Source organism: Sinocyclocheilus grahami, unplaced genomic scaffold (assembly GCF_001515645.1).
Source record: "Sinocyclocheilus grahami isolate Dianchi unplaced genomic scaffold, SAMN03320097.WGS_v1.1 scaffold17.1, whole genome shotgun sequence".
Classification (NCBI taxonomy): domain Eukaryota; kingdom Metazoa; phylum Chordata; class Actinopteri; order Cypriniformes; family Cyprinidae; genus Sinocyclocheilus; species Sinocyclocheilus grahami.
Genome location: NW_015505196.1, coordinates 3,415,037 through 3,431,400, shown reverse-complemented (window position 1 = coordinate 3,431,400; position 16,364 = coordinate 3,415,037). Strand labels below are relative to the sequence as shown.

The 16,364-nt window shown below is 36.7% G+C and overlaps 1 protein-coding gene across 1 annotated transcript in view; it reads right to left on the bottom strand.

Moving 5' to 3' along the window:
• Nucleotides 1–15,807, bottom strand: part of naa15b (N-alpha-acetyltransferase 15, NatA auxiliary subunit b) — a 29,028-nt gene extending 13,221 nt beyond the window's left edge. Inside the window, exons 1-2 of the mRNA XM_016233939.1 lie at nucleotides 15,531–15,807; nucleotides 2,763–2,847 (exon numbers count right to left, since the gene is read on the bottom strand). Of these exons, the coding sequence (XP_016089425.1) occupies nucleotides 2,763–2,847; nucleotides 15,531–15,584 (139 nt within the window). The 5' untranslated portion in view covers nucleotides 15,585–15,807. The remainder of the gene's footprint in view (nucleotides 1–2,762; nucleotides 2,848–15,530) is intronic.
• Between the last annotated feature and the right edge of the window lie 557 nt (nucleotides 15,808–16,364).

The window sequence follows — 16,364 nt, the reverse complement described above, 5'->3', positions numbered from 1 at the left end:
CCTACAGCTGATCCGTGCTGGTCGCTGAGGGAATACATCAACTTTGCACTGTGGATCGCCGGATCGGCTTTCACCGTGGACGAAGCCTGGGGTCGTCACATGTGCTTGCCGCTCCTTCATCGGATCCGCCGGCCGCGCCGTTCTCGACCCCGCCGCCTATGCTCACTCTAGCCCGGCCTCAGCTCACACTAAGCCGGGGCTTCCGCTCACGGAAGAGGACACGACTACAAATCAGTGGTTAAGTTGTATTTACAACACTGTTCCAGAACAGTTTAACCCAAATATCCAGATGTGTCCATATGGAGGAATGGAGGACTGTTTATTGATCCTGGGAGAGTAACGTTAGACTAAAATGCCGGCAGTTCTGACTCACATAATAATTTAAAGCTTGTTGTTTGTCATTTCTCTGATCACAAATGCAGAGAGGGTTTTATGTTTACGCGGTGCCATGCAATGCAACGCAATGCATAAAAAGACAGTATAAGTCATTATTATCAGTAATTATGTCCCCACTGGATGCAACAAATGCCTCGTTTGTAATAGGTTTTAATGTTTTTATCTCGTCGCTCCGGCCGGGACACGGCATCAGCAGTATGGTGAGGGGCGTAACATTTCCGTCTCACGCTTGAGGTATTCGGCCAATCACAACGCACTGGATAGCTGGCCAATCACAGCACATCTCGCTTTTCAGACCGATGAGCATTGAAAAAATCGACGCGTTTCAAAAAGGCGCGGCATAGAGGAGAAACAATAATGTACAGTATGTGGAAAATAATGTGTTTTTTTTTTACTTTAAACCGCATAAACACATTTCATTACACCAAATACACAAAATAATGTTCTTTTTAGCAGCATCATATGACCCCTTTAAAGACAACACAATTTCTAGTAACCTTGATTATATCACTGCAGTCTAAAACTATATGAATATGCATGTAGTGTTAACATGCCAAACTGATATTTGGCTATTTTTATAACCTGGGCAGAAGTAATTCTGCCCAGTCACTAATTTTCCTAACAGTTGTCAATGGATATGAATATGTTTGAGTTAGTGATCGACCGATATTGATTTTTTATTGAAGATGCAGGACAACCACCTAGCAGTGCATTACAATAGTCCAGTCTAGAGGTCATGAATGAATTTATAACCGATACAGATACATATTTATGTGCCCGATAACCGATATGCAGAACCAATCTTTATTTACTGTTATAAAGTAAATAAATGACTGAGTGAAGTAAGAACATACTTCACTTTGGTTTTTCCTCTTTTCAGTCCTCTTTTCTTTTTTCTTTTTTTAAGTGTTCAAATTAGCAATCTTTCATGTTAAATTTAATCTTCATATTACAACAACAACAAAAAAACATTTTATTTATAAAAAGCATCAACAGCAACAACACTAATATTAATAATAAGCTAAATAAATGTAGAATGTCTAATGTTTTTTTTTTAAATGGAGAAAATAAATAAAGGACAGGAGTCATATCAACTTCATTTTAAACTACAGTTTTAGTAGGTTTATAAGCCGTTTAATAGCTACAGAGTCAAGAATAATTCACTGAATAATGTTAATTCACTGAATAATATTCTCTGGATTATTGGAATATAACAAACAAAACATTGTTTTTATTGCATTTCTCAATTGGAATGTTATATCAGAATTATTAATAATGTTTTTGTCCTTCTAGATTATGAAATGCCTGCTGACAGCACGGTTTATCTATGCAGTTACACAGAACTACACTAAAACTGTGATCGCGCGCGGAGATAATAAATAATGAGTTGTATTTATTTTGATGTTTATTAGCAAAATAATGGTTATATAGTAAATGTTAATACAATTTAGGGTGTTTTAAACAAATGAATCTTGTTAAAAGTTTCATGCGGTGGCTGTGCTGGAGCATTTCCTGAGCATCAACCGCATCAACCCGGTGAGTGAACAGCAATATGAAAGCGGCTTCACGAGACTAATGATGAGCAAATATACAACACAGAGAGAATTAAATTAAGCGCTTTTATTTCCAACATGCGCTCATTTATGGCTGTATTAGCCTATTTAACTCATGCAAAGTTACGTCTTTATTGGGAGAGGATCTTGACGGATTATCTACGTGACTCCGACTTCACGATACTAACGATGAGCATAGACAACAGAGAGAGAATCAATTCAGCGCTTTTATATCCAACATTCGCTCATTCATGGCTGCATATTATTTAATTCAGGCAAAGTTACGTCTTTATTGGGACAGGACTTGACGGATTATTTTACATGACTCCGTGAGTTGGTCTCTATTTCTTAGAGCCAAGCTGCATAAAAAAACATATCAGGCATTTATGTAATGCATCTAATTTGTAATGTTAAATAAAGTTTACTAACTACAGCAAATCAAGTACCTGCACGACGTTGTTGTTGTCGTCTCGTTTCCCCTCAGACACGCTACAATGGCGATCCTGCGCGCAATTCTCAAAACACCCACAAGATGGCGGCATTTATTGGTAAATCCGATTTTAACAAAACCAATATCCGATTATGGGAAAATGCTTAAATATCGAGAAATCGATATATCGGTCAATCTCTAGTTTGAGTGAATATTGCTTAGAATTGGGGCTGGGCGATATAGCTAAAAATATCAATACCGTTTTATCGCCCAGGCCTACTTTGAATATGTTAATTCATTTCAATTTGGGTCCATGTTATTCACATTAAATTGAAATAGGAGTGTAGTTGTACGTCATGAACACTTCCAAGCAGGGTTCTTACCTCCATGTTCAGAGAACTTTGGATTGGAGAGAATCTGTTTGCAGAATTTCAGCCCATTTCTGTACTGCTTGTGTTCATAACATCTCTGAGGACATATGAGAGAAAAAACATTAATAGAAAACAAAATAAACAAAAAAAAAAGAAAAAAGTAATCTCGGCCAGCGTTGTTACTATTAAAGTACGCTGTGTAACATGTGGGATGCTGTGTAAAATGTAAAAACAGAATGCAATGATTTGCAAATCTCATAAACCCATATTATATTCACAATACAACATATCAAAAGAAGAAAACATCAAATGTTTAAATTGATGAATTGTACAATTTAAAGGAAAAAAATAAGGTAATTTTGAACATGATGGCAGCAACATCAAAAAAGTCTCAAAAAAGTTTGGATAGTTGCAAGCAACCTAAGGCTAGAAAAGTAAGTGCTACTAAAAAGAAACAGCTGATAACACTTTTCTAGGCATATTCAATTTCACAATTAAATGCCCTGATAAAAATAAAAGCAATGGATGCAATCCTCTACAGAAGAAAATCCCATTTTTATAATAAATGTTTTATTTTAACTTAAGGTTCTCCTAAATAAAACTGCACATGCAGATCCTTGGCAGTACCATCTTTTCTTATGGTTAGTGCTTTCTAAAAACAATCCATGGCAGGCTAACCTTGTGTGAGTGTGTGCTGATACACACACGCTCACATTGTCTCCTCTGTAAATGATGGTAATTTACTCTGAGCCGTTCTATTTGAAGCAGCTTCTGTTTCCTCTTTATTACACAGGCCTCTGCTCAAGCCAGCAGGTGGTGAGATCACTAACATCACCTCATTCTGTCAGCAAATCTGAAATCTGCTCTTCCACATTCAGTACAGCACTACTGAATCTGTGACTTAAGATCAATTCAGGCCATCTTGTATACCACAACCTTAAAAACAGAGGCTTTGGAAACTATTAGGACAGCAGCCCCAGCAGATTTTAACAATATGATATTATTTCAGATGCTAACAACTGTGTTAGTGGCTTAGTACAATAGAACAATGAATTCAAAATGTTAATGTACACCACCTACATACTCCAGCTTCCCATGAAACTTCAAACGATCTAGCTTCTCTTAAAAGATTAATCATTTTAAGCTTGTCAAATAGATTATTATAAAGATGCAAATTATGATGTTACACGTCAGATATTGAAACAAAATATTCAAATATAAGACAGAGGAAATTTCAGAAGCAAAGCATGTTGTTATATTTTGATGAAAGACAAATGTTTTTTTCTTTGAAATAACATGCAAGGATTTATTTTTGCCAAATAAGATCAGGAACATTAAGGAATATTAAGTTAAGTAACTTAATTTCATGATGACGTCAATATAAGATTCCTATCAGTGTTATTTTAGTAATAATTAAGTAATATTTAAGCATTTTTTATATTTTGAATTAGCTTTAGTTATATTTTCAGTTCTAATTTTAATTTTAGTTTCAATTGTTTATATATATATATATATATAATATTATCAGAGATTGGCCAATAATCGGTTTTACTGATATTTCTTCAGGTATTTAAGCATTTTTCTTTAATTGTATGTCGGCTCTGTGAACGTACTTACTCTGTGAGCGATTTCGATACTGTTAAAATATAGGCTAAGTCATGTGTAAACGCATACAAATTCAAAGGTCAAAATACACATTATTACACAAATGTTTTTAGATATTTATCGGGCGACAATAAAAGCACTGAAATCTTGTTGGAAAAAAATTATATTGTGGATCTCTAATATTTACTACAGTTTCAGGAAATTTTATTTTATTTTTTTAATCTAATGTTTAGCCTATATTTTATTTTAGGTATATTTCAATTAACAATTTTAATTAAACAGTTTTAGTAAAAGGGGTCCTATTATGCGTTTTCACTTTTTAAATTTTAGTCAGTGTGTAGTGTGTATGTTTGGGCATAAAAAATATCTAGAAAATTACAAATCTCAAAGTCCACTCCAAAGGGAGATATTTTGTTTTTTAAAAATCCTTTTTCAAGAACTACAAAGAAAGGCTCGTTTAGACTACAGCGTTTGTTTTCCTGGCTTTGTGATATCACAAAGCGGCTCATTGGAATATCATTACAAATAATTCTCGCCTACAGAAATTCGAATGGTTGGGGGGTGGGGAGGGGCGCGGTTGTGGTTAGAACGCTTGGTTGAGTGACTGCATCTGACGAGATGATGAAGAAGTGCTGCTGCAGAGTTAGTGCATCAGAGAAACCGAAGAAGAAGAGCTGCTGTGCTGTAGCGTCAAATTTTCGGCATGTCTAGAACAATTCTTACAAGTATAACACGACGTAGCTGGGCGCCGCGGACAGACGCCGAACGGCGCCGCCGGTGTGCCTACACTCATAAAAAATAAAGTATTCTAATTTTAAAGATGTGACGCGATGCTGCGCAGTAATGAAACACTGTCTAAGCTGTTCGCCAAGCACAACGCACTGGGACATCCAACCAATCACAACACATTTTGTTTTTCGGAAGGCGGACCTTCATCAAAGCCGGAACTAATCAAGCTGTTTGTGCCAGGATGGGGAGAAAGATATTTTAATAATGTAAATTATGTGAAAAATAATGCGTTTTTCGAAACACCAAGCATGAGAGCATGTTCTAGTACACCCCCAAAACAAAATCAAGACTTTGTAAAAGAGCATAATAGGACCCCTTTAAAGGGGTCATATAATGCTGCATGCACTTTTACAAGTTGTTTGAACTGAAATGTGTGTTGGCAGTGTGTGTACACAACCACCCTAAAATGATAAAAATCCACCCAGTGGTTTTTTGTTAATCTACTAAAATCTTTACCCCTTTCTCAAATCGAGCCGATCTCAGATGCCTGTCTGTGGTTTTTTACACTACCATTGAGAAATTTTAACCAAACTGTGTTACAGACTTTTCATTAAGACCCTAAAGAATCATATCAACTTGTTGAAAATGGGCATCCTATGACCCCTTTAAGAATAAAAAAAAAGGACTCTTATGTGGCTGGCAATATTCAAGATACATTTCATAAAACCAGATACACTAATGGTACAGAACTGAGGGTCAAAATGTATAAATGCAAGAGAACTGAACTCAAAATCTAGTGTGACTGTCCTTTTAATTCTCTGGCATTAAAAAGCCAGAGAATTACGTTGAATCCGTTGAACGTGAATCCACGTTCGGACGATGATCTTAAATTCCTCAGACTATCATACTGACCAAGAGGTCAAGGTTTTGTTGGTTATCGTAGCCCTATTAGCTCCTGCCAGTTAATAATGACATGACTACACACTTTAACATCAAAGAGCATTTTTTTTTGTTTACATTGCTCATGAATGTAATGAGAGCTACAGGGGGTCAGTCCTTCAGCTTTACCATCATCAAAAATCGTTATACACGGTAACCATGGTTTCTTAGACTCCAAACCAACCATTTACATTTAGATTTACATTTATGCATTTGGCAAACACTTTTATCCTAAGCGACTTCATGCCAATTCATGCTGCACCGACAGACGCAGAAAACAGCAACAGACATGTTTATCAGGTTGCTGCTGGTCAGGGTTTGTTTTTGCAAATTAAATTAGATCGATTAAATCTACATTTGTCGGGTATTGGGACGTCTGAGAAGTTACCATCTTTAAAGGCCCTGATATACTTCAAACGAAGTTTGTTTTCGTTCTTTGTTTGGGGTAAAAAGAAGTTCGAAAAGGCTGAGCGACGGTATACTGTTTACGAACATTCCAACACCCCTGTGCTGCTGGAGGCGTATGGAGCTTATAATGACAAAACTAATTTAATTTTTATTGTGTAAATTTGAATTATTGACAAGTGTCATTTAATAAAACTGAATATTATGTGGCATTTAACAGTTCTGAATTGGATTTTTTTTACTTGAATATTAAACATTTGAAATTTAAATGAATATTTTTATGGCAGTTTTATAGACGTGTTTTCAAATAGTATTTTTTTTTTTGTTCTGAAATCTTAGACTGCAAATATCCAGTTTTTAAAAATACAGCTTCAAGTTTTCAAGATGAAGAGGAAATTTGGAACATCAAATTCAATATTCTAGAATTGCTGAGAATGCTAACCTAACATATAAGTATATAAACCATAAATGTTTAAGAAAGTCATGATCAGGTAAACCTTAAACCGCACGCTCACGCCAGAAAACTACTAATTGGCCAAAAGGCTTTGTTTGACTTTTCGGAGATCATCTACAATGGAAAAAAAATGAACGTAGCACGTCTTTGAAATAACAAAAATGAAACGTGTATCTACAACACAATTCATTTATATTTCTGTTGTGAACATTCTTTAATCAAGTAGATTTCAATTGTTCATATTAAGTGTTGTATGTACACATTTCTCTCACATTGATTGAAACTGATTGAATCTAAAACTGAAATCAATCTAATTGAGCTTTGACACAACCGGGGCACTCCGGAGCAGATGGTGGCGGTATTGCATCATTGAGAGGGATGAAAAAACTGCCGTAAAAGGAGAAATTGAATCGAGCGCCAGCAGTCGCCTCATCTCAGACGAACAACGAATTACTGAAAAGTTCAGCAAACTGTTTTATATTTGTTTTCAAATAGGCGATATTTCCACTAGATAACAGTTTTCGTAGTGTATAACAATTACAATGGTCAATTACCAACACTTTAACACTCTGCTAGTTTATCATTAGGCGTCAACAACCGGTGGCCAACAGTTAGTAGGCCTTTTTAAAAGGAGGTATTTTTCATAAAAGTAAATGTGTTTATTTTCTACAGTTTGTCTGGACATTGAAACCTTGCTGACAGTGTGAAATGCCCTTCCACACGGGACGCACCAGTCACGAGTGTCTAATGTTAGATCATTTTTTTCTAGCTCATTTTCAATGAGATATATTTAGAGAGAGAGGCAAAACATGTGCGATTTCGCAAGCTTTCACCCGGCTTTCAGAAGCATATCTCTTCACGGATAAAATATTTATAATATATTTTAAATAAATATAAATATAATATAAAATAGTTAATTTACAATATAGTCTTTCTGTTAGTGGCAGTCGCGTCAGTTTCAACTTGTTATTGAACCGATTATTAACAACCAGTCAGACTCGACTACACAAAACGCTTCTGCTATGAGAGAAAGCTGCAGCCATGAGCCGTTTCCACTGTAACTCCCCAACCGAACCTTTTTGGATGCACCCTGCGGAAAAGCCGTTATCATGTCAGTTGGCTAATTTGGCTTATTCGCCGTCTCTAATAAAAAAAATGAAGCAGTGTTCTGAACATTAGATTTAGTCTGTTTTCGTTTTCATTGCCCTATGACAAAACATTAAAACAAGTCTGTTCATCTTTACTTTGTGAATTTGTATGTTGTCTTTCAATTATTGACTGATTATAAAAAAAATATTTTATAGGTACATCTTTGCGCACACACAAGCTTTATATGGGTAAGTATTTAAATTTACTTTTGCTGGTAAAGCCCTAAATCTTTATTTTTGTGACTAATTTATACAATTCAAAATATACAGTTGCATTATCCACCTTTTTCTTCAACGCGGAAGTAAGCCTATGGGTGAGACTTCCGGTTCATTAGCCGCTATAGGTAAATAACGAGGAGAATAATAACGTGCAGTAAACGGTAAAACTGTTTTCACTACAAACCAGTGTGTTCATAATTTCAGATAATACATTAAAATAATATGATAAGACACACCAACTTTCAATATCAAGCAGCAAAACAAACTGTTTTGCTCAGCTAAAAATAGCTGGACGGAGTGGACGCAGATGAAACCGGAAGCCAGACCCATATATTTTCCAAATGGCCGCGCCCATTTTTACGACAAGAAAAAGGTGGATAAATTTGGTCATTCCAAATAAATTTTCAACATCACAAATAATTAAAAACCTTTGTTAATAGGGCTTATTTTGATACATTTACCTACATTTGTTTGTTTTGTGCAGGGCATAAATGAAGCCTACATCAATGAGGCCATTGAAGACAGCACTGTTGGGATTTACGTTCTCAAACAACATGCTTCTGATGAACCAGAGGATTTTGGTGTTGTCCTTGAAGGCATCAAAAGGATAGTTCAACCAAAAATGAAAATTCCGTCATTAATTACTCACCCCCATGTCATTCCAAACCTGTAAGACTTTCGTTCATCTTCACAAAACAAATTAAGATATTTTTGATTTCCTCCATTATAGAGAGTACCAAGACGCATACGCATGCTTTCCTCTGCTCGTAAACAAGGTGCAGCTTATGCATGTTTTATGTCACCAGCATCACACGCATGCATTGTGGTACTCTCCATAATGGAGGCAGAAGGTGACTCGGAGGAGAAGAATTGTTGAATAAAGTCGTTATTTTTGTCGCTATTCTCGTAGCTTTATAAAATTACGGTTGAACCACTGATGTCATATGGATTATTTTATCGGAGTCCTTACTACGTTTCTGGGTCTGGGAACATTTCAGTTGCATTGCGGTCTATGGAGGGTCAGAAAGCTCTCGGATTTAATCAAAAACACCTTAATTTGTGTTCCGAAGATGAACAAAGGCCTTACATGTTTGGAACAACATGAAGGGTGAGTAATTAATGACAATTTTCATTTCTTGGCAGTGAACGGTAACAAGCTCTTGCTCTATTTGAACTTATTCACTTTGTGCCGTGTTTGGATTACTTAAATAAAAGTGTTTAGTTTTTTTCTTCAGAATGCACTTTGTTCGTTCTAATAGTTTACTATTTTGTATATGCACTTTTAAGTCGACTGTGACAGTTCATATTTTTTTACAAATGTCTTTGCTGTTCTTCCCTGCGGATTACCTCTGACCTACTTTCTCTACGATCTGAATTTCTGCGTATTGAATTTTAGAATATTGACTTTGATGTTCTGAATTTCCTCTTCATCTTGAAAACTTGAAGCTGTATTTTTAAAAACTGGATATTTGCAGTCCAAGATTTCAGAACAAAAAAGTTGCTCTTTGAAAATACATGTCTATAAAAATATTCAGTTGTGTTAAATTTCAAATGTTTAATATTAAAGTAAAAAAATAAAATCTAATTCAGAACTGTGTTAAATGCAGGGCTCTATGCTTACTTTTCTTTTTAGGAGCGCTTGTGCTCCTAATTTAAAAAAAAAGAGCCCGGTCAAAAATTTAGAAGCACCTTCTAATCAGTAATAAATTCTGATAAAAAATTAACCTTCCCATTATCAGGTGATATTTGACTCCTTAAAGTGATTTATAGGGAATTTTGTTTTTACCTTTGTAATGGCATTTTTCTAACTTTATTAAAATGTCATATTTTATGTTAAATTCAAAAAACAATATTTATAAGCTTTTTAACATTTCTAATTAAAACAAGTAGAATAAGAAGTAGAATAAGAATAAGTTACCAATCAAATGAAATCAGTACTTAAGAAATAAATTTGTGCTACAGAGATGGCACAAAAGAGGCTTGTATGTGTATTTTCAGACGTTCAATGAGGCTCAGAGGTCGCATGAGTGCAATTAAATTCATGTTGAGGTTAATGTTTTAAATATACAATTTTGAATATAGAAATGATTTAAAGGGGTCATATGATATTGCTAAAAAGAACATTATTTTGTGTATTTGGTGTAATGAAATGTGTTTACGCGGTTTAAGGTTAAAAAAACACATTATTTTCCACATACTGTACATTATTGTTTCTCAACAATTGTTGCTCATCGGTCTGAAAAAGAGAGGTGTGGTGTGATTGGCCAGCTATCCAGTGCGTTGTGATTGGCCGAATACCAGTGGAAAATAAATAGCTCAGACAGAATCATGATTTCTATTTATTTTCCACTGATTTACTGATGAGCATTAGCAGCTTCCAGCGCTGTCTGCTTGTGTTCTCTCTTCCATGATCACTGCTCTGACTCAGAGGTAATAACATATTTAATTTCAGCAACATTACATGGCCAAAACACACATTAGACGGCCTATTTTCATGACGTAGAAAAAAAATACAGTGTTTTCTATTGGAATACGCGCTTGCGTTCAGTCAATAAAAATCGAATAGTTCTTAATTTGTTTGAGAACTGAGAAAGACCATACCATATAGTCGTGGCCACATAACCACCTCCGGGAGTGCATTATTTCTCTAATTATTTTAACGGCCTGGAGTCCTAACCACACATCAAGACATTGTTCAGATCATTTGTTTCAAGACATTTGACATGTTTCCGTCCTGAAATCTCGTGTGGGTTGAACTAATTTTTTTACGCACCTCATCCCAAAACTTCAGTTGCAAATTACAAAACGTAATTTTAGAGCTGATAACAGAGGCTTGAGCCATTGATATGCAGGTTTATGCAGTCTAACGCGGTTATTAGAGAGAGGGAGAGAGAGAGATTAAGTGCATGCGAATACCTGCATCTATGCGTCTCTCAGCAGCAGCGTCTACTAATAGCGAATCTTTAAGGTAAACTCCTTCATGAACCTCGCTACTGAGAAATGTCATATAGCTTTTCAGCTGCGAAACTATTTTACTGATAAATTCGTGGTGCAGTGCTGACAAGAAGTTTCTATTCGTGTCTCCGCATGTGTGCACTGTGTGTGCGTCTGTGAGAAAGAAAGCCTGATTTCCGTAGCCTACATAAAAAAGGTGGAAGACATGGAAATAGTTTGTCATTTTTTACCCTATTGTTTGTTATATTTATTTGTTCAATGTCTTGAGCAATGCGTAAATCCGGCCCTGTTAGACGGCAATCGGAAGTTATTACAAACACTCGATGGTGGTTTAAAGTGAGTTTTGAGAAAAAGCAAAATGTAAATCTTATTTATTGTCTTATGTAGCATGATGCTACAGTTTGCATGAATGATCACATAACACGCGCTTTCGATCGTCTGTGTAACGTTAGTATGAACGGACATCTGCATATGATCGGAACTCCACGCAGCTCCCGCGCTACTCTATACTGGTGGTATTACAGTACCACGAGAGCTAAAGACAGCAGACTGCTCCGTGCGCTTTCGAATCGCTCTCGCGGATGATCGATCTGCACTGCACCTCTTCTAATCGAAAACACCAGCAAGTGCTGCAGGCTTATTGGCTCACTGACGCTGATGAAATTTCCCCCCATTAGGTATCGAAATTTGGTACCGAACGACAAGATGTTTTTCGATACTCGATGGTATCGAGGCAATTCGGTCGGTGCCTAAAAAGTATCGAACTCGATACCCAGCCATAGTTCTGACTAGCTTTGTGAAATTAAACTACATGCCTGAATGAAACAAAACAGCAGAAGCTCTGAATGAAACGCATATTCACTCTCTGACAGCAGGTGGCGCTCATGGAACACCAGCTCCGGCGTTTCCTTGGTTACCGCTGTACACAAAGCAGCACTGTGCCGAAACACTGCTTTAATATGAACTATACAGAGACGAGATTAAAAGAAAATACCACGTAAACTTTTCTGAAGACAGTCAGTTCCCCTCAGAAACACATTCATATAAACCTCAATCAATATTGAGGATTTTCTTCCAATAGTTTGTTCATCATGAACAGTGAGTGATCTGCTCCTTAAGTTCAGCCATCCTACACACACACGTGACTGACCGCTCGCTCACACCAACAGGAGGAGGGTCATGTTACTCTCTACACTGCAGTCAACCTGAGGGATTCCTACACTCAGTCTTTGAGGAGACATGAAAAACAGCACATACGCTGGGTATAACGGAAAATATTAGCAAAATATATTAAAATTTTCATTTAATTTTTAAATTTTCAAATCGCGGTATACCTTGAAACCGGTAATCGGCCCATGCCTAGTATAATCACAGTTTTACTACAAATACCACGGTGACGCTATATGGCTAGTATAGCAAAACCATGTTAATGTGTGGTTACTTTAGTTTAACTATTTTTTATTTATTTGTAGTAAACCCATGTTTAATTTTCATAAAGGTACATATGTAATTAAAACATTATGTAATTGAGTGCAGAAATGAACGCGAGTAATCTTACCTGATGCTGATATTACAATAGCCAGTCTTAAAGGGGTCATATGATGCGATTTCATTTTTTCCTTTCTCTTTGGAGTGTTACAAGCTCTTGGTGCATAAAGAAGATCTGTAAATTTGCAAAGACTAAAGTCTCAAATCCAAAGAGATATTCTTTATAAAAGTTAAGAGTCAGCCACACCCCCCTAAAACGGCTCGTTCGAACACGCCCCCACATATCTACCTCACTATGTGGGAAGATTTGCATAACGCCGCCCAAATGTTCACGCAAAGAAAGAAGGCATAACTTTTATTCTCAATGTAGTATTGTTGCTGCTGCCGCCATGTCTTGAAGACGCTGTGTGCTTCGTTGTGAAAGCGAAACTACTTTGTTTGGTCTTCCAAAAGAGGACGATATCCACTTCGTCATGCCTAGAGCTGATCCGTGCTGGTCGCTGAGGGAATACATCAACTTAGTGCTGTGGATCGCCGGATCGGCTTTCACCGTTTTCACCGCTCCTTCGCCGGGACTGCCGTTCTCGACCCCGCCGCCTCAGCTCACTCAGCATCATATGACCCCTTTAACAGTTTACGTGATCTGGCTCTTTTATTATAGCTATTTTTTTATTTCTTTGCTGGGAGGCAAATCAAACATGCACACGGTAAGAGCATCTACGGTAATTCACTTTGGCCAAAACACACAAGGAAACGCGTTATGAAAAAAAAAAAATCGCCAGCAATCACAGACATTCACATTCGGAAGGGATTCGTTTTCTCTGAGGATCACTGAGTTTGCTGAAAAACAGTAGGTAATTTACTCTGGAATTATTACAGAGGTTGTGTGAGAAAAACACAGACGTGGCAGATTCGGACGGGATTAAAATCACCAAGTACACCAAGTGGTGAAACACAAATTTCTCTACCGACCCCCTGTAAAACTAGTCCCGTCCGAAGATTTGTTTAAATGATATAAACGCGTTTTTGCTGAACGCTGACGGCAAACGAGAAAGTATTATAATGTTTGCCTTTCTATTACAAATAATATAAAAGAAATCGTTATAATACTTTTTTGTATACATTTTAATTCCTTTGTTTAACAGTTCTATCTGATTATTAGACAGAATTTTATCTGTATAAGACAGAACTGTTAACGATGACAGCGAACAAGAGGGAGAATGTGAGCACTGTGTGCTCAGGCGCTGTCATTCTCAGTGCCGTCAAAATAAAAGTCCCGCCTTGAACACATCGGCCAAACAGAAAAACTTATCGGACGATACCAATATTTGAAAAATGCCAAATATCGGCCGATATATCGGTCGACCACTATTGACCACAACTTTAAAGTTCAGCTAAATCATTCAGTGGATTCATGATGACATTGTGATCGATCATATACAGATCAGATGTACTAAATGAGCATAAACGCTCATATATAGTATACATTTTACATGATAAAAAATTACTACTTCTGTGTGAAAATTCTGAAGTTTTGTATTTTGCATTTTAGACAAATGAACTAAGAATGATAATGAATAAAATGCTCTTTAAAACATTTGTGCATCATATCAACAGACAGTTATCAAGGTTTTTGTAGACTTGCCTTGTTATAAGTGCAGTTCAACATTGCATATGCATGGAATAGACTGCATATGCAAAGCTTGTTATATCAAAACCACAACACAAACACTACAATCTTTACTAATGCATGACAAATCCTAAACCACTTGATAGGATTTTATCAGCTAAAAAAATACATATCAGTTCCACCAATCTAGCAATTGCAAGTCACTGATTTTGGCTACAACCAAATAGCCAAAAACAAAACAAAAAACACTCAGCTATATGCATCCTTGTGCAAAAAACAGTGATGCTTTTTTTTTGCTTATAAAACAGACAGCATGCAAGCGGTGAAAGTTTTGGCTGAGTTTGTGGTTTGAAAGCCCATTATGCTGTCAGTGTCAATTCTCATACAGTCTAGCAACTTATGCCCATCTCAAATTAGTGCCCACATCCAAATCTAATATATTTAAAGGTCTGCAATCAGAAAAGCCTTGCAAAGCAGTTCAAACTAGTCTTATGAAACAAGAAAATGCAGCTAACACAATTGCAGTCATTTGTTTTAAGAGCACTAACGTTAGCTGTCAAAATCCATTATCAAGTCAGCAGTTTAAATGATTACATATAGTGAAAAGAACTAGCTTTGAGCTTAGAATTAGCTGTGAATAAACTCGTCGAGTGTTTGCAGTTTTTAAGTTGAGCATCACTAAACTTCCAGGGTTTCCTTCGGCAGAAACACATGCTCATCTCTTCCTCTCTTCTCAAACAACTCCGGAAAGCTCACTAAATCAAAACTCGACTAAAACCCTAATTTTTACAGAAATATTCAGAGGATCTTTAAAAGTGATTTGCTGCATGAACAGGCCAGAGACTGCTTTCAGCTACTGACATGCAACATTCAGCCTCAAAACAGAGCAGCTTGACCATATAAACGTAACTGTTAGTGCTAATGCCTTATAAAAATCAAATAAACAAAGACTACAAGTCTCGCATGCTTCTATCCAACCACTGACAGTCTCTTTCCAACAGCTTTTTGTCTGTATGTAAGCTACATCAACACACTGACAGCTAGCAGCTAAAAGCTAACCTCCATTAGACAGAAAGTGACTCTTTATCGTTCAGTTTTGCACGCGCTAAAAAAGTGCTGCATTAACAGCTCTCAATCACACTCATGACGGTAGCCCGCAGGCTTTATTTGATAGATGGATGTTGTTGCACTGAATTATTAGCACTCACCAGGATCCTCTTGAACAGAGCGTTTTCTTTGGGAGGCAGAGTGACTGTCGGCATCCTTTACTCTCTCTCTCTCTCTCTATCAGCACATGTGAAATGAGTGCGGCTGAGTGAGGCAGCGTCTTCCCCGGGTTTTACCCCCTTGTTCTCTGAGTCCTCGCTCGGCTCGATTTAGTGCCCGTGTCAGACTAACTAACCCAGCCCTCACGTGGTGACAGAAAAGCCCCCTTTGAGCCCAAAATGGCCGATGCGGCGCTTCTCCTCCGGGTCAAGCTGCTCTGCTCTGCTGCTCGGCACTGACAGCAGGGGGCGCACCATTTATAGGTCGAACAGTTTACCATGAATACATGAACGCTGATAACATAAACATCAACAATAGAAAAATACATATATTATATAATGAAAAAAAATGTTTAAATTGTATGTAATTAAATAATTAGAAAAAACTAATAAAGGTGCTAGATTATAATAAAATAAAACAAACGTGTCCTTCGCTGTTTTATAATATAATACTATATATTTAAAAATATATTTAAAAAACAGTGCTGTTTTGTATAAAATCATTCATAAAATAAAAATCTTCATGTTATGTACATGGAAATTCCCCAATAATATTAATAGGCTAATTGCAGAACAGTGTAAAATATACAGCCTTATTTTGCACATTGCACATATATTGCACATTGACAGCAGCAGTGGGAACTATGTAAGGCTGCTATTCATCGACTATAGCTCAGCTTTCAAAACTATAGTCCCCATCAAACTAGCTTCTAAACTCGTGGACCTTGGCCTGAATTCTTCACTCTGCAACTGGATTCTAGATTTCCTCACTGGTAG